Below are 19,234 nucleotides of genomic sequence, written 5' to 3' on the forward strand. Positions count from 1 at the left end.
TTTTCTACTGCAAGCAGATGGGGATTTTTACATTTATTAATAAACTTTTCTCAATCACCCCTATCCTTCAATTAAGAGTTACCATCCACCACGTGTTATGATCTCAATTGTTGGGGTGCCTGGTTGGCTTAGTCAGTTGAGCATCTAATTCTTGATTTTGGCTCAGGTCATGATTCCCCCGTCATGGAATCGAGCCCTGTGTCAGGGTCTGTGCTGAGTGTGAAGCCTGCTTAGGATTCTCTCTCTCCCGCTGCCCTTTTCCCCCACTGACATGGTCTCTCTCTCTCTCTCTCTAAAATAAAAAAAATAATAATAATAAATTAAAAATAATTTAAAAATTGAAATGTCTCTTAAAAGAATGACAATTATAGAAAGAAGCTTTCAAGGCTTCAAATGGTAAATTTCTTTAACAGCAAAGAAATAATTTAGGAAGATGTAACTCCTTGCCCCCAGGACACCAGAGATATGTCCAAAAAGAATATATCTCAATATTTGTGTGTGTGTATGTGTGCATGAGAAAGAGAGACAGGTGGACAGTGGGCCATATATGTATATATATTTACCTTCTATGTGGTAACTCCTGTGCTAGGTAGCTATTAAGAATACAGCAGAAGACTAGACATAGTGTCCTAAAAAATATTACCATTTAATTAGGAAGACAGGAAATTACTGATTACAAAATATAGAAATGTAAGGGCTGTCATAAAAGTATTCATAGAATATTACAGAAGTACAAAAGAGCAATAATTCAGTCAGCAGAGAGAGAGCAGATGCCAGGGTATGCTGTCTTGAAGGAGAGTTGAAGTTATCCAGGTAAAGGAAAGAGGGAAGAATGTTTTAGGCAGAGAAAAGAAAAATACATGGGCTAAAACAAGGCAACAAAAGAGTCTGTTACATTTGAAGAACTACATAAAGCCACTATGGCTAGGTCAGAAGGAGTCTACTAGGGACACAATGGGAGATGGACAGGTATTAGAAATCAGATAATAAAGGGCTTAATGTGTAAAGCAAAAGAATTTAAACTTTATCCTATAACTCTTTTTAGACAGCTGAAATGAAAGAGAATAGTTAAAATTATCATCTGTCAAGAGCAAATATATTTTTCTGCTGGCCATATAGTCCTTGGACAATTGTGAATTGTAATAGAAATTACATTCTCAAATTCACTTTGTGGGTTTTCCTCCCTTAATTAAAGAACTTCTTTAAACAAGTAGGAGTTTTACATTTCTTCAGAGTTCTTAATTTTGTAGGAATGTAATGATTTTAGTTTGAGACATGTAGATTCTCTATTTTCTTTATGAACTTGGCTTTCATCATACAGGTAAAAATGAATAAAAGCTAGGAGTCATCCTATAAAATAGAACTTTTATTATACTATACTTTTAAGAGTACCTTCAGTTTCTGGAAGTTCTTCAAAAGAGTAGATTTTTTTATATGGTAGTAGTTAATATTTATTAAGTGTTGTATGTAAAGGGTACTATTCTATGTTCTTTATAAGAATTAGCTCACTGGGGCACCTGGGTAGCTCAGTTGGTTAAGCATCTGACTTCAGCTCAGGTCATGATCTCATGGTTCGAGAGTTCGAGCCCCATGTCGGGCTCTGTGCTGACAGTGTGGAGCCTGCTTGGGATTCTTGCTTGCTCGCTCACTCGCTCACTCTCCTTCTGCCCCTCCGTCTCTCATGCTTTCTCTCTCTCTCAAAATAAAAAAATAAACTTAAAAAAAAAAAGATTTAGCTCACTTAAGCCCCACAACTACCTATGGTTTAGGAACTCTTCCTGATGCCATTTTGCTAATGAGGAAACTGAGGCATGTGGAGGTTTGGTAATCGTCCCAAAGTTAGGTAGCTTATAAACCACATAGTTGGATTTCAAATCCAAGTCTTCTTGACATTGATAAATTCTTGACCTTTGTAAAGTAGTTTTTGCAAAATTCTTATTTTTTGTTAATTTAAATTCATGTTAGTTGACATATAGCGTAGTGTTGGTTTGGGGAGTAGAATTTAGTGGTTCATCACTCACATATAACACCCAGTACTCATCCCAACAAATGCCCTCTTTAATGCGCATCAAATAGGATAGATTCTCTAATTTTCATTCCTCTAAGTTTTCTTTGGTAGTACCACGTAGAAGAAACTAATAAAAATGGGATGCTTGGGTGCTCAGCCAGTTAAGTGTCCTACTATGGATATTGGCTCAAGTCATGATCTCACAGTTGTGAGCTGGAGCGCAGCATCAGACTCTGTGCTGAGCATGGAGTCTGCTTGGGATTCTTTCCCTCTCTCTCTGCCCCTCCCCCATTGGCACACGCTGGGTGCATGTGCTCTCTTTCTGTCTCTCTCTCTTTCTCCCTCTCACAAAATAAATAAGTAAACATTAAAATAGGAAACTAACAAAAAATGGAGGCTGTTAAGCTGGTTAATAGTGGGAATTTACAAATCTCTCTTCCTTATGAGTAATTCTCTATAATTGACTACTGTAAAATTTCAAAATGTTGAATTTTGAAGGGAAAAGACTTACTTGCTATGATTTATCATTGGTGCTGTCCAAGTTTGGCATTCTTTAGTGGTGACTCCACCCTATGGAGTACTTTTGTAGGCCTCAATGAAATAGTCCACTGGAAACTTTCAACCACTCTTGCTATTATGTAGGAAATGCATCTCTAGAGGTTACCTATGACTTCAGCCCCCAAACACTGGACTTGTGAAAGTTCCATATGTCAGATGGGCTGCTATGCCACTCTAAACCACCCTCTTGGGCAACATTCATCCAGGATGAACCTGGAAGGTTTGATTCCATCCACTGAATTTATTTAGCTCAAATGAGAAAATAGCCACCACGTTCTTGGGACCTCAACCTATTTTAGGACTCATTTTATTTTAACATCCTATTGCAGTTATATTTTTAAATGAATTATATCTTTTATCATTATATAATAATATTTTTAATCATGTTTTTGTGATTTTTAAGCTTAAATACTACCTTGCCTAATATTAATATTGACACTTTGCTTTCTTTTTGTTTGCATGTTCGTAGAATCTTTCTTTTATTTAGCTGACGTTTTAAAATATTTTAAAATATATTAAATATAACTATTTTAAAAATATTAAATATAACTATTTTAAAATATATCTTTTGATAACAGAATAATTTTTTTAATATATGAAATTTATTGTCAAATTGGTTTCCATACAACACCCAGTGCTCATCCCAAAAGATGCCCTCTTCAATACCCATCACCTACCCTCCCCTCCCTCCCACCCCCCATCAACCCTCAGTTTGTTCTCAGTTTTTAAGAGTCTCTTATGCTTTGGCTCTCTCCCACTCTAACCTCTTTTTTCTTCCTTCCCCTCCCCCATGGGTTTCTGATAACAGAATAATTTTTAAACCCAGTTCAACACTTTCCGTTTTTATTAGATTTCTATCCACACTTAGTTCAAAGTTGATATAGTTGATTTTTATATTTATCATCTTATAGTATGTTTATTAGTTATTTTACTTTATTTTCTATCTTTTGTTTTTTATTAGTTTCATTAAGAATCTCTTCTTTTTTTCCCTTGTATTTCTTTTGGAGTACTATTGTACTTTTTCATCCCATTACTGACTAATTTCCTTTCCTGGTATTCCTAATCAGGCATGATCAAATTTGCCTGTCAACAGATGAGGGACAAAACTGGAAGGTGAGTAGGGAGGTGAATAATGGTAACTTAGGTGAGATGATGATTGGATCCTGAGGTTGGGTAATAGCAGTAAACATGGAGATGATTGGATGTATTCAGTAGTTAATTTTTTTTTTTGAGGATTGAATGAGTTTAATATTGTACATATAAAACACTTCAAACAGTGTCTAGCACCCTATAGATGTTCACACATGTTCATACAAGGCAATCTTTTTAAAATCTAGTTCCATTCTTCTGCTTACAGGCTTCCAAATGCTTTTCTTTTTTTTTTTTTTTTTAATATGAAACTTGTTGTCAAATTGGTTACCTTACAACACCCAGTGCTCATCCCAACAGGTGCTTTTTATGGCTCTCAGAATAAATCTCAAACTCACCCCACCCCCCATGGCCAGCAAGGCCCTGTGGGGGTCTATAGTTATCCATCTGCCAAGCTCATCTCCCTCTCTCACACCCCCTCCCTCTCACTTCATCTTTTTGGCCTCAGATCCTTTGCACTTGCTGCTCCCTTTTCCTGGAGCTCTCTTCCCCCAGTTCTCATGGTGACTGAGTCCTCATATTTCAGGCTGCCTGTGACTTCAGTTTTATTTGCTCACAAAAGTTATTGAGAGGCAAAGACAGTTCATAATCTTAGGAGTTTCCTGATGTTTTAATACATTAATACTCTTTTCTAGGGGTATGGAATAAGGGACTAGGCAGGAATTAAAATTTAAAATAGGAATAGTGGGGCGCCTGGGTGGCTCAGTTGGTTAAGCATCCAACTCTTCATTTGGACTCAGGTCATGATCTCATGGTTCATGAGTTCAAGCCCTGCATGGGGGTCTATGCTGACAGTGCAGAGCCTGCTTGGGATTCTCTCTCTCCTTCTCTCTCTGCCTCTCCCCCACTTGCTATCTCACTGTCTTTCTCTCACTCACTCACTCAAAATAAATAAATAAACTTAAAAAAATAAATAAAATAGGAATGGTGCTCAATTTAATAAGAAAAAAAGACTTTACTTTTTATATTTTTTTAATTTTCTTAAAGGTTATTTATTTATTTTGAGAGAGACACAGAGTGCATGAGCAGGGGAGGGGGCAGAGAGAGAGAGCAAGAAAGAGAATCTCAACACAGGGCACAAACCCACCAACCAAGAGATCATGACCTGAGCTGAAGTCAAGAGCTGGACACATAACCAACTGAACCACCCAGATACCCCAGGAAAAAAGCTTTACTTTTTAAAAACTGTTTCAAAATGTGGACAGCAGGTATAGAGATTATGAAGGCTTTATTTAACTTTGGATCAAAGTGTTCATATTGTTCATATTCAACACCCATTTACTATCTCTGAAGCATTTGTTACTTTAGGTACTAGGAGAAATAAAGAAAACAACCAAAACTATGATCCAGTTGTTATTCTTCAGGAATTCAAAGTACAACAATGTATTATAATTTTAAGATACATTCTATTCTAAGTAGAAATGCAACTATCTTTAAGAAGAATATGGTGCAAATCTCTTATCAACTGTAATTTGGAGTCCTTGGGTTACTATCTGGGAGTATCTTATTCATTTATTTGTCTATTTCTTGTATTTCCTGTAAACTGATAGATATATCTAAAGGCCGGATGTGAGTTAGACTGTGTGTGTGTGTGTGTGTGTGTGTGTGTGTGTGTGTGTGTGTGTGTGTGTTTTAGGCAAGATACTTTATAGGTGATGCTGTTTACTTTCTTTTATATCACATCGTGCAGGATATTATGTCTGGTTGTCCCACTTTTAATGATGCTAAAATTAATTGGTGAGTTTAGTGTAATAGTAATCTGCATAGGGAAGCACCACTTTAATAAAAAAAACAAGATTTTAAAAACTAAACTAATGAAGGAAGAAGAAGGTGGGTAGGAGGTGTCATTCAGGGCTTCTGTTCCCTTATCTTTAAAATATATTATGCATTAGAATTGAACCCCAATTGTCTGTTGTTGACCAGTGAAACAAATCTTTAATGACACAGGGCAAGTACTTCCTCTGTTCCCTTTTCTCAGTAATAGCAGGTTTGAGACCTCAGCCTTGCTTCATCTCTTTTTTCCTACGAATCCTTGTTAGAGTAGTAAACTTAGGTAGTTAGGTGGCTTGAGGCATAACATAGGTTGAGAAACACAGAAGATCTTGAAGGCCTTCCCAAATGATTTTCTATGACAGATTTCAAGTAATAATATTTAACTTTTTAAACAGGGCTCAACTCCACCAGTAACTGTTTTCAAAGGTTCAAAGAAACCTTACTTAAAGGAATGCATTTTAATTATTAACCATGATACTGGAGAATGTCGACTAGAAAAACTCAGCAGCAACATCACTGTAAAAAAAACAAGGTATGTAGGGGGTGCCTGGGTGGCTCAGTCAGTTAAGCGTCTGACTTCAACCGAGGTCGTGATCCCACAGCTCGTGGGTTTGAGTCCTGTATTGGGCTCTGAGCTACCAGCTCAGAGGCTGGAACCTGCTTCAGATTCTGTCTCTCTTCTCTCTCTGCCCCTTCCCCATTCACACTCTGTCTCTCTCTCTCTCAAATATAAATAAACATTAAAAAAAGTAAAAAAAAAAACAAGATATGTGGTTTATGAAATAAACTACTTTATCAACAAAGAAGTTGCTAAGGAAATATTAGTGAAAAAAAGTATTGGGTAAGTCACATTATTATATAAAGTTTCTTTCTTTGTGGTACAAAATGTTTTAATCTTTTTCCAAGTTTAAATTTGGCGGAGATCCTTAGCCAAAAGCTTTTATCACTTCTTCCTATGATATATAAAAGCTTTCTTTGTTTCTGAATGTTTTCTATATGCGTAGGTATACATTTTATTCTATTGTAGATACTTTCATAAAGCTGAACTGAAAGAAGCCATTATACACTCTCCAAAATAATTTCATCATCATTAATAAAAACTTATTGAGCACCTAGAATATGTAAAGAACTAGAAAAAGAAAATTTCCTATACAAATACTAGCTTCAACATGTCTGCATTTTAATTGGATTAACAGATCATTCCATTTAAAAAGTCAGTAAGAATATAGCTATCTCAAATTCTTGTTTGCAAATAGGTGATGCATTGTCATGTAATATAAGAGACCTACACTAATAGCCATACAAAGAATATAGGCAAAAATTGTTCTCGGACTTAAAGGAATGGAGAAGTTCTCATTGATTGGAACATTTGGGAGTCTTTATTGATGTCTTGAGAGGTTAAGAATTTGAAGGGATACATGCACCCCAATGTTTATAGCAGTATTATCAATAATAGCCAAATTATGCAAAGAGCCCAAATGCCCATCAACTGATGAATGGATAAAGAAGATGTGGTATGTATGTATGTATGTATGTATGTGGTATGTGTGTATACACGTACACATATATATATACACAATGTATGTATATATATATATATATATACACAATGTGTGTATATATATATATATATATGTGTGTGTGTGTGTGTGTGTATATATACACACACACACACACACAATGGAATGTGTATATATATATATAACATATATAATATTATATATATATACATACACCCACAATGGAATGTATATATATATAAGGTATATAATATTATATATATATATATACACACATACACACACACAATGGAATATTACTCAGCCATCAAAAAAATGAAATCTTGCCATTTGTAACAATGTGGATGGAGCTAGAGAGTATCAGGCTAAGCAAAATCAGTCAGAGAAAGACAAATACCATATGATTTCACTCATATGTGCAATTTAAAAACAAACAATCATTGCCAAAAAAAGAGAGAGGCAACCAAGAAACAGACTCTTAACCATAGAGAACAAACAGTTACTGGATGAGAGGTAGGTGGAGGATGAGTTTAAATAGCTGATGGGATTGAGGAGAGCACTTATGAGTACAAGCTGTTGTATTGAAGTGTTGGATCACTAGAATGTACACTTGAAACTAATGTTACACTGTATGTTAACTAACTGGAATTTAAATTACAAAAAGAAAGAAAAAAAAGATTTAGGGCTTTTCCTCCCAAACATACTTGATAAGACTTACCATGGGTACTTGTTAAATGCGAGTTTCCAAATTCAACTTCAGATCAGGGAAGGACCATTGGAAGCTCTTTTTTATTATCCCCTTCCTGCTTAGGTAATTTTTATTGGTAGGAAAGTTTGGAAAATATTTAATTGATCAGTGAGAACATGAAGTTGTAGGCAAGGTTTGAAAGCAGGGATATATCTGACTTATTTGGAGCCAATGAGTAGGATCTGTTTAATAGAGCAATAATTTGTTTCTGTGCCTGTGTATAAGTAGATTGACATGCTTACATTTGTTTAAAACATTAATCCACCAAATAAGCTGACTAAAATGAAACAATGTGGGAAACAGAAAAATGAATAAACCACAATTTTTGAAAGTAGGAATGAAGAGAACAGTGAGGTTCTAAATATTCTGAATGAAGAACTGACGGGATTTGGGTGATTGGCAATTGAAGAGACAGAAGTCAAGCATAATTGTATTATATACTCTGTTCGCAAAAGCATTGAAAAGAAAGTATACAAATCTCCTTTAGTAATGTGTCTTAAAGTTAGGAATAAAAAATATGAAAGAGAGGCACCTGGGTGGTTCAGTGGTTAAGCGTTCAGCTTCATCTCGGGTCATGATCTCACGGTTTGTGGGTTCCAGCCTCATGTCGGGCTTCTGTGTCTCCTTCTCTCTCTGCTCCTCTCCATTCGTTCTCTGTCTTTCTCTCTCAAAAATAAACATTAAAAAAAATTTTTTAAATATGGAAGTGATTTTAACAAATGATAATTTTAGAATTTAGGGAGTATGTTGTACTTGTTATACACTTATGTATAATTTCAGTTTATTTTAGTCATTTGTGTATGTCTCATCTCTTCAATTTTGAGCAGTTTTGTTTTTATTCACATCTGTATTCCCTCAGTGGATCTGTGTATATGCCATACGTATAGCAGAGTTCAATAAGTGTTTGTTAAATAACTACTTGTTAAAAAATGAACTAAATTCATGCTTTAATTTTTGAATATCATTTTAAAGATTTCTAGAGAAAAGAATAAGTGGTCAATTTTAGTAACTTTGTTAGTTGTAATTGTTAAATTTCTATCATCCCTGTTTTGACCTTTGATATTCTGAATTGCAGAGTTGAAGGAAGTAGTAAAATTCAGTATCGTATAGAGCAACAGCAACAACAAATGCGGAATTCAGCTAGAACTCCCAATCTTGTAAAACATTCTCCATCTGAAGACAAAATGTCCCCAGCATCTCCGATGGATGATATTGAAAGAGGTAAAATCTAAGTTTATATATAATTCCCCTTATAATAAATTATTAAGAATTACTGGGTGAAAATTTTTATTTTAATTAACAAGGGAGCTGATTTAAAATTTGTTTTAATGTTTATTTTTGACAGAGAGAGAGAGTGTGTGTGTGTGTATGTGTGTGAGAGCAGAAGAGGGACACAGAGAGAGGAAAACATAGAATCTGCAGCAGGCTCCAGGCTCTGAACTGTCAGTACAGAGCCCAATGCAGGGCTCGAACCCATGAACTGCAAAATCATGATCTGAGCCCAAATCAGTTGCTTAACCGACTGAGCCATCCAGGTGCCCTAATGAGAGAACTGATTTTAAACTGTCATTGAGAGCATAATATTTTTGTAATTATGGGTTTTTCTGGGGGAAGAATGTAGTTTATGATTTAGGGTATTATGTCAGTAAGACTATATCTGTAGAACAGAATTTATATCTTTTATTATTATCCAGGGTAAAAAAAGTGACTGTTTAGATATCTGTAACTGGAGTTTCTTTTTTACAGTTGTGATGATTTAGATTGAATTCCTCACAGCATTTTTCTGTCAAAGTTATTTTATTTATAGCCAGACTGTAAATATCTAAGATGTCACTAGACCAATAGGAAAGTGAGGAGATGTAATAACATGTAGTAAGTTCTTCTGAATGGCAGCTCACTTCTCAGCAGGAAGGTGTTTCTAGGGAGGCATAGTCCTTTTGAAAGTAAGGAAACTGAAATCTCCATTTTTTTTTTTCTAGCTTCAGGCTGGGTGTCTGTGGTATACTAATTGTGGTAGGAGTAAAACTCTGGTCACATGGTTACAAAGTATATTTGCTTCTACACTTTTCTTTCATAATTTGTATATAGTTCTCCAATTCCACTTGCTCCATTCTAGGCCCACTATAGCATTAGTTCCCCAACATATTAGTGTTCTTTTTACAAAGAGCAAAGAATATACACACTTAAAACCCTTGTTTCTACAAGGAATCTTGAATTTTATTTTATTATTATATCATATCTGATTCCGAAATGGATTTGAATTATGATGTCATTCTATTCATGCATATAATAAAATACTGGAATAGAAAATCAAGATATTGAAGGGGAAGAGGATTTGCTAATTATTTAAAATTATTTAAAAACAGACAAATACCATACGATTTCACTCATACGTGGAATTTAAGAAACAAAAAACATAGGGGAAGGGAAGGAAAAATGAAATAAAAACAGAGAGGGAAGCAAACCCTAAGCTACAGAGAACTAACTGAGGGCTGCTGGAGGGGCAGTGGGTGGGGGGATGGGCATTAAGGAGGGCACTTGTTGTGATGAGAACTGGGTGTTACATGTTAAGTGATGAATCACTAAATTCTACTCCTGAAACCAATACTACACTATATGTTAACTAACTTGAATTTAAATAAAATCTTGGAAGAACAAATAATAATACAGTGCAAGAAGAAATTCCTCTTTGTTTTTTAGCAGAGACCTTAATAAAAGCATTGTATTGAAGCATTGGATTCTAGAGGATAAGTTATCATCATATAAGGTTTAATGATTTCAAGGTCTAATTTTATATAAGAAATTACCTTGAGATGTTTGTATAGCATGTTATCTAGACTGTCTTCTTTTAAATATTTTCCTGACCCTTCTATGCCAATGTCTATTGCTATGGTTGAATCATCTTTTCAAATTTATGACTAGATGTCTGGCAGTTGTACTAGTGTTTCTGCGGTTTAATTTACATTCACATCTTTGAGCTGTCTGGGATTTTTGTTTAAAAAATAAGATGAGGGACACCTGGGTGGCTCAGTCAGTTGAGCATCTGACTTTGGCTCATGTCATGATCTTGCAGTCCATGAGTTCAAGCCCCATGTCAGTCTCTGTGCAGATAGCTCAGAGCCTGGAGCCTGCTTCGGATTCTGTCTCCCTCTCTCTCTGCCCCTCCCCCACCCACATGCATGCTCTAAATAAATAAATAAATAAACAAACAAACAAACATTTAAAAAAAAAAGATGAGAATCCAAATTTCTCCCCTCCCCAAGAGCATGGATAAATAAGTATTAACAGAGAATTAATAAATATGGTATTGTTAGAGAGTGTATATTGATACCCATTTATTGATATCAATTGATATAATTGATATATTTATATCGAATGATATAAAGACATGATTTCTTCTGATATGAAAACCATTTTTTTTCAATTTTTTATTCAAATTCCAGTTAATCAACATATAGTGTAATATTAGTTTCAAGTGTAGAATTTAGTGATTCATAACTTACATGCAACACCCAGTACTCATCACAGGTGCCCTCCTTAATACCCTTCACCCATTTTACCCATCCCTCTGCCCACCTCCTCTCCAGCAACCCTCAATTTGTTCTCTAAAGTTAAGAGTATGTTTCTTGGTTTGCCTCTGTTTCTTTCCCCCATTCTGATCTATTTTGTTTCTTAAATTCCACATATGAGTGAAATCATATGGTATTTGTCTTTCTCTGACTTTTTTGCTTAGCATAATATTCTCTAGCTCCATCCATGTCATTGCAAATGGCAAGATTTTATTCTTTTTTTATGAATGGGTATAAAAAAAGTGCATATATACCACATCTTCTCTAGCCATTCATCAGTCATTGGACATTTGGGCTCTTTCCATAATTTGGCTATTGTTGATAATGCTGCTATAAATATCAGGGTGCATGTGTCCCTTCGAATCAGTATTTTTGTATCCTTTGGGTATATACCTCGTAGTACAATAGGTGGATCATAGAGTAGTTCTCTTTTTAACTTTTTGAGGAACATCCATGCTGTTTTCCAGAGTGGCTGCACCAGTTTGCATTCCTACCAACAATGTAAGAGGATTCCCCTTTCTCTGCATCCTCCCCAACATCCGTTGTTTTCTGTGTTGTTAATTTTAGCCATTCTGACAGGTGTGAGGTGATATCTCATTGTAGTTTTGATTTGTATTTCCCTGATGGTGGTATTGAGTGATATTGAGCATCTTTTCATGTGTCTGCTAGCCATTTGTATGTCTTCTTTGATAAAAGTCTTTTTTATCACGTGCAGAATTTCAATATGGATTTAAGTCTATTTTACAACCTAAGATATGCAAGGGCCAATGAATATGTGAAAAATTGATCAGACTCACTAGTGCTTTCAAAATGTAAATTTTAAAATTAAGGAATATTTTTTTCACTTATGAGCTTGGCAGTAACTAAAACATTTGTTAACATCCACTGCCAGGTAAGGAGAGAAAGAGAAATAAGTAGGTAACTACTGACATCTTTGGAGTCAGACTGCTGACGTTCAAATCCTGGCTCAGTCACTTAGCAGCTGTATAGCCTGGGGAAATTTATTTAACCTCTTATTTCTCTTTGTGTATGTTTCCTCATTTGTAAAATAGAGGTAATTATTAGGGTTGTTGAGAGGATTAAATAAAGAAATACCTATAATGTGCCTAAAGCAGGCACTGGGAAATGTTAAAATATTAGCTATTATTTTAACTCCTTTTTTTTTCTTGTTCCTTTGTTTATTTATTCATTAATGTCTGCTCTTTAAAAAAATTCTTCCTTTCTTTGACTCATTTTGAGTTTGCTCTGTTATTCATATAATTGGATGGTAAGCTCATCTATGTTGAATTTACTTTTTGTATTCATTTAAGAGTATAAATACTCTCTGAGTATCATTTTAACTGCATCAGTAGATGAGTAGCTCTTCCACTATAGTTGAATTCTAAATATCTGTATAACTTCAACTCTTTGACAATTATTTATAATTATGATTTATGGTTTCCAAATATGAGGAATTTAAGAAAAATCTGAAGGTGGGGCTTAAAACAATAACAACATATTTTCTGATCATAAATCATCAATTTGTGTAGAGCTCAGTGGAAATAGTTCGTTGTTGTTTCACATGGTGTCAGCAGGAATGACAAGAAGTCTAACATCTGGAATTATTTGAGGGCTCAGTTGTTCACAGTGTCTGCCAATTTGATGCTGGCTTTGGCCTAGACCTTTCCAGGGGTTGTCAGCTGGAAAACCTACACATGGCTTATGCTCCAGGTGGCTAGGACTTCCTTACGACATAGTGGCTGGGTTCCAAGAGTAAATGTCAAGATAGGAAAAAAGAGGAAAAGAGGATACAGGAGAGAGAGGTGAAAACTTTATCTTTTTAATTGAATGGTTTCAGAAGCCTAATTTTTTGATGCTATTATAAATGCTTTTATTTTGGGGTGCCTGGGTAGCTCAGTCAAACGTCCAACTCTTGATTTTGGCTCAGGTGATGATCTCATGGTTTGTGAGTTCAAACCCTGCATTGGGCTCTCTGCACTGACAGTGCAGAACCTGCTTGGGACTCTCTCTCCCCCATTCACTCAAAATAAATAAAAAAACTTCCTGTTTCTCTCAAAATAAATAAATAACTTTAAAAAATGCTCTTATTTTATCATTTTAATTTCTAATTGCTCATTGCTAGTCAATAAGAATGCAACTGATTTTTGTATATTTTTCCTGTATCTTTTAACTTCACTAAACTCACTATTTTAATAGGTTTTTTTTGTGGATACATCAGATTTTGTACATACACAATTATGTCATTTGTGAATAATGACAGTTTTACCTCTTTCTTTCCCATCTGGATGGCTTTTATTTTATTTTTTGACTTACTGTACCAATTAGAACCTCGAATACAATATTGAATAGAGGTTGTATGAGTGAAAAACCTCCTTCTTCTGACACTAGCAGGAAAACATTTAGTCTCTTAGTATTTTGTACAATTTAAGCTGTAAATTCTTCCTAGCTGTCTTTCATCAGTTTAACTCCCTTTTAATTCTCTTTTGCTGAGAGTTTTTATCAAGAATGACTTGAAATTTGTTAAATGTTCTTTTTGCTGTTTTGAGATGGCTTTTACTTTTTATTTTTTAATATAGTGAATTATATTGATTGATTTTTTGAAGGTTTGTATCCCTGAGAAAGCCCCACTTGTTCATGATGTATTGTACTTTTAATATAGTAGTGTTTCTCTCATCCTCAGCAATAATGGCATTTGGGGTTGGAAAATACATTGTCAGGGGCTGTCCTGTGCATTGTAGGATGTTTAGCATCATCCCTGGCTTCTACCACCAGTTGTGACCACCAAAAATGTCTCCAGATATTGTCAGATGTCCCCCTACTGAACAAAATCATTCCTGATTAAAAGCCATGTTAGATATTGTTAAATGCGGTTTGCTAATTTTTTTTTAAATTTGTGCATCTGTGTTCATAAGGGACATTGGGGTGTGTGTGTGTGTGTGTGTGTGTGTGTGTGTGTTCTCTTGTAATGTCTTTGTTGGGTTTTGATATCAGTAAACTCTGATATCAACTTAAGTAACAAGTTGGAAAGTATTCCTTTCTTTTTAATAATCCAGAAGAGTTTGTATCACACTGGTATTATTTATAACTTAAATGATTGGTAGAATTCATTAGTGAAGCCACCTGTGCCTGGAAATTTGTGTGTGGAGTTGGGATGGGGGTTGGGTTTTAACTACAAGTCAATTTCCTTAGAAGGTTTAGGAATATTCAGATTATCTGTTTCTTCTTCAGAAATTTTAGTAGTTTGTGCCTTTTAAGGAGTTGGTGTATTTCTTCTTATTTATCAAATTTATGGGCACAGAGTGGTTCACAGTATTCCTTCCTATCCATTTAATGTCTTTAGGATCTGTAGTGCTGTCACCTGTTTCATTCCTGACATTAGTAATTTATGTCTAGTGTCTTGTTTTTCTTGATAAATATGATTGAGTTTTGTCAATACTATTTATATTCTTAAACAATCAGCCTTCAGTTTATTTTCACTATTTTTTTTTTCTGTTCTCTTTCCTTAGTTCTTGCTTTTACTATTTTTTCCCTTCTACTTACTTTGGTTTTAATTTGTTCTTCTTATTTTCTAGCTTCTTAAGGTACAAGTTTAGTTCACTTAATTGAGACTGTCTTTTTCCCCCCAAAATATAATCATTTCATGTTTTAAATTTCACCCTAAGCTGTACTTTAGCTGCATTCCAGAGATTTTCATTTTGATTTTCATTTAATTTGAAGTATTTTCTAATATCTTTTTGCTTCTTTGTCCATGGATTTTTTTAATTGTGTTTACTTCACAAATATTTGAAGATTATGTTCTATTTATAAAATTAAAATTTTATTTTGTTTTGACAGAACAGATACTCTGTATAAATTCAATTTTTTAAAATGTATTGTGGGACAAGACAGCATAGATTTATCACTCCCTGCTTCTCCCTACAAAGTAAAACTATAAACTCTGGAAATAATGCAAAAGACAATCAAAGGCCAACTCTGAAAGGTAGAAATTGGAGGGCCATCTGGTTAGGGAACTCAGGAAGGACTAGAGGAATAGTAGAGTCAGGGCATGATAAAATATTCCCCTCCCAGATGATGATGGTTCAGGGCCAGTATGTCTTGACCCCCAACTTAGCTATAGAAGGTATTCCAGATAGGGTCATTCTTCCCCTGGGTTAAAAGTCCAACAACAACACCAGGGTAGCCCGGATAAGGAAAACAAGAGAGATGGATCAGAAGTCCCACTGACAACTTGTGACCAGGGAAAGCACTCTCCTTTTTCTTCAGGTCTGAGATTCCACTCCACCACCCAGAGATGCTCCGTAGCAGGGTATACTGGCAAGAGGTAGGGCAGGGTCCCATATTTGTTTCAGATGTAGAGTTTAGTGATTCAACACTTACATACAACACCCGGTGCTTAATCCTCATCACATGTTTAATCCATCCCCACACCCACCTCCTCTCCAGCAACCCTCATTTTGTTTTCTATAGTTAAGAGTATATTTCTTGTGCCTCTCTTTTTTTCCCTATGATTGTTTGTTTTGTTTCTTAAATTACACATGAATGAAATCGTATGGTATTCATCTTTCTCTGACTTATTTCACTTATCATAATACTCTCTAGCTCCATCCATATTGTTGCAAAGGGCAAGATTTCATTCTTTTTTATGGTTCAGTAATATTTCATTATATATATATGTATATACACACACACACACACACACACATATATATATATACACACACACATACACACATACATACACACACATATGCACACCACATTTTCTTTATCCATTCATCAGTTGATGGATATTTGGGCTGTTTCCATAATTTCCCTATTGTTGATAATGCTGCTATAAACATTGGGGTACATGTATCCCTTTGAGTTAATATTTTTGTATTCTTTTGGTAAATACCTGGTAGTGCAATTGCTGGATCATAGAGTACTTCTATTTTTAACTTTTTGATGAATCTCCATACTGTTTTCCAGAGTGACTGCACCAGTTTGCATTCCTACCAACAGTGTACAAGGGTCTCCCTTTCTCCACATCCTCACTAACACTTTTGTTTCTTGTGTTGACTTTAGCCATTCTAATAGGTGTGAGGTGATATTTCACTGTAGTTTTGATTTATGTTTCCCTGATGATGAGTAATGTTGAGCATCTTTCCATGTGTCCATTGGCTATCTGTGTGTCTTCTTTAGGAAAAGGTCTATTCATGTATTCTTCCCATTTTTAATTGGTTTATTTGGGGGTTTTTTGATGTTGAGTTTTATAAGTTCTTTATGTATTTTGGACACTAACTCTTTATCAGGTATGTCATTTGCAAATATCTTCTCCCATTCTGTAGGTTGCCTTTTAGTTTGGTTGATTATTTCCTTTGCTGTGCAGAAGCTTTTTATTTTGATGTAGTCCCAATAGTTTATTTTTTATTTTGTTTCCCTTGCTTCAGGAGACATCTAGTAGGAAGTTGCTATGGCCAATGTCAAAGAAGTTAGATACTGTCTAGGTTCTCCTCTAGGATTTTAATGGTTTCATGTCTCACATTTAGGTCTTTAATCTATTTTGAAGTTATTTTTGTGTATGGTGTAAGAAAGTGGTCCAGTTAAATCTTTTTCATGTTGCTGTCCAGTTTTCCTGACACCATTTGTTGAAGAGACTTCTTTCCCATTTGGATATTCTTTCCTGCTTTTTCAGAGATTAATTGACCATATAGCTGTGGGCTCATTCTGGGTTTTCTATTCTGTTCTATTGACCTGTGTGTCTATTTTTGTGCCAGTGGCATGGTGTCTAAATTTGCTAAGAGAGCAGATCTTAGGTTTTCCATCACACACACACACACACACACACACACACACACACACACACACACAGAAACTATGAGGTGTTGGATATGTTAATTAACTTAATTATGATAATCATTTCACAATGTATATGTTTACCAAAGCATTAAGTTGTACATTTTGGGTTTTTTCCTCCTACCAAAAAAGTGCTTTAATAGTTAGAGATTGTCTAAAGTTCTCTCACAGAAGTCAATTGATTTGCATATTTCTCTTCAGTCAAAGCTAGGACACCCAGAGTAAGAACCCCCAAGAGCAGCCAGTCTCATGCAGGGGCCCAGGTAGGGGCTATCAGGAGAGCAGGTTGCAGGAGCTAGGCCAGGAGGCCATTCAGGAGATGACCTTTAGGCTCAGCTTGTGCCCCTCCAGGACCTGCAGACAGTCCTGTCTCCTACATCCAGTAGGTGTCGTACAGGACCAGCTGCTCCAAGGCACAGCTGAGCTTCTGGAGGCTCTAATCAGCTGCTAGATGCCTGGGTCACACATGTAGTTGTCGCCTGAGGTCCCACTTGCATGGGCTGTGGTTGGCCAGTGGGTGGGAGGCCAGACTGCAGTAGCCACTCTCAGTCAAGTCGCATTCCCCAGCTAAGGCACCCACAGCATGGTGCCAGGCTGGCCCATGACCTGGCATAGTTCCTGAATGCCAGAGTACCCAGCTTGTTGTTGCTCATCTACAGCTCTACAAGATTCTGTTTTGAGTTAGCATCATGTTGAAGTGGTGGCAGCAGATAGCTGTAAGCTGTAGGACTTTACCCATGAAAAATGCAGCTGGCAACTAGGCTCTTACAGGCTCTCACACAGCAGCCAGGCACCCTGTCCTCCAGTGCATTGCCCAGAAGGCTCAGCTCTTCAGGTTTACCTTGGCCCTAAGGACATGGCACCAGTCTCTGCAGCTCTTGGTGGTGATGTCAGAGTCCCAGAGCCATAGGGCCCTGAGCCAAGAGCTGGGGTGTAGCAGCCTGGGGCACAGCTGGACAATGCCCAGGTCACCCAGCTTGTCACCCAGTTCCAGCTCCTTCATTGAAGCCTTGGAGGCCATGATGCCACACAGATCCTTACCATTGGCCTATGTGCAACCACAGTTCTCCATCATCAGCGCCTCCAGCTAGCAGGTGGAGTCCATGAGGCCCTGGCACAGTGCCCTGGGGCTGTCCTGGCAGATGTTGTCATTGCTCACCGTGAGTTCCTTGGAGTGCTGCTTGGCCTTGAGCACCAAGGCTAGGGACTCACAGCTGGCCACTGGCAGGTTGCAGAAGCTCTTTGCAGAGCAGCTAACAGGCCTGCATCTGCCAGTGGGTTGTCACTGAGGTGCAGTTCACACAGGATGGGCACTGAGCGCAGCATGTAGGGCAGAACCCCACAGCCAGCCTCCATTAGGCAGCAGTTCTGGAGGCTGAGCTTCTGTATCTTGGAGGTGGGGCTCTGCAGGCCCTGGAGCACCAGGTGCAGACCAGCATCACCCAGCTCTTTGGTGTAAAGGCTAAGCTTGGTCAGGGAGGGGTTGGCCTAAAGGGCAGAGGTAATATCCTTGCAACACACCTCTGTGAGGACCCTGTTGTCCAGCCTGACCACCTCAAATTGCTGAATCAGAGAGGCAGGAGCTCTGTCCACCCAGCATCATTCAGCTGTTCACGCTGAATGTCCAGATTCCTTGTTCAAGGCAAAGCGGTTTTTTTGGCCGAGCCACTTTATGCCAGGGCCAGAAGCCTGTTGTACATTTAAATGTATACAATTTTGTCAATTATATGTCAAAAAAGCTGGAAAAAAAAAGAAATTCATCTGTAGGTATTGCATTGCATTATATATATTTTAGGATAAGAGGAGTTGGAGGATTGTCTCTGCCAAAATAGATTTTCATTTTTATAGTTTTAAGTTTTCACATTCTTTATTTTATTTGAATTACATACATATTTAAGTATAATGGTATAAAAATGTAGTATTTCGATTTAGGCACTGCCTATGTCTTTTAATTTTCTTAATCCCAACATTGAAGTATGGCTTGTTTTGGTGGTAGAGGAGCTTTTTAAATAAAATGCTTTAGGGGTGCCTGGGTGGCTCAGTCAGCTAGGTATCTGACTTCAGCTCAGGTCAT

The 19,234-nt window shown here is 36.5% G+C and overlaps 1 protein-coding gene and 1 pseudogene across 4 annotated transcripts in view; one reads left to right on the forward strand and one right to left on the reverse strand.

The window, feature by feature from the left end:
- Nucleotides 1–19,234, forward strand: part of EAF2 (ELL associated factor 2) — a 39,572-nt gene that overhangs the window by 10,184 nt on the left and 10,154 nt on the right. For 3 of the 4 annotated variants that reach the window (XM_060639843.3, XM_060639842.3, XM_078453060.2), the window contains exons 3-4: nt 5,884–6,020; nt 8,832–8,977. In XM_060639843.3, the coding sequence (XP_060495826.1) occupies nt 5,884–6,020; nt 8,832–8,977 (283 nt within the window). The remainder of the gene's footprint in view (nt 1–5,883; nt 6,021–8,831; nt 8,978–19,234) is intronic. The other variant, XM_078453059.2, reaches the window with a different exon arrangement.
- On the reverse strand, nt 17,473–18,860 carry LOC132684115 (ribonuclease inhibitor pseudogene; annotated as a pseudogene).

This window comes from Panthera onca, chromosome C2, assembly GCF_046562875.1.
Source record: "Panthera onca isolate mPanOnc1 chromosome C2, mPanOnc1 haplotype 2, whole genome shotgun sequence".
Lineage (NCBI taxonomy): Eukaryota > Metazoa > Chordata > Mammalia > Carnivora > Felidae > Panthera > Panthera onca.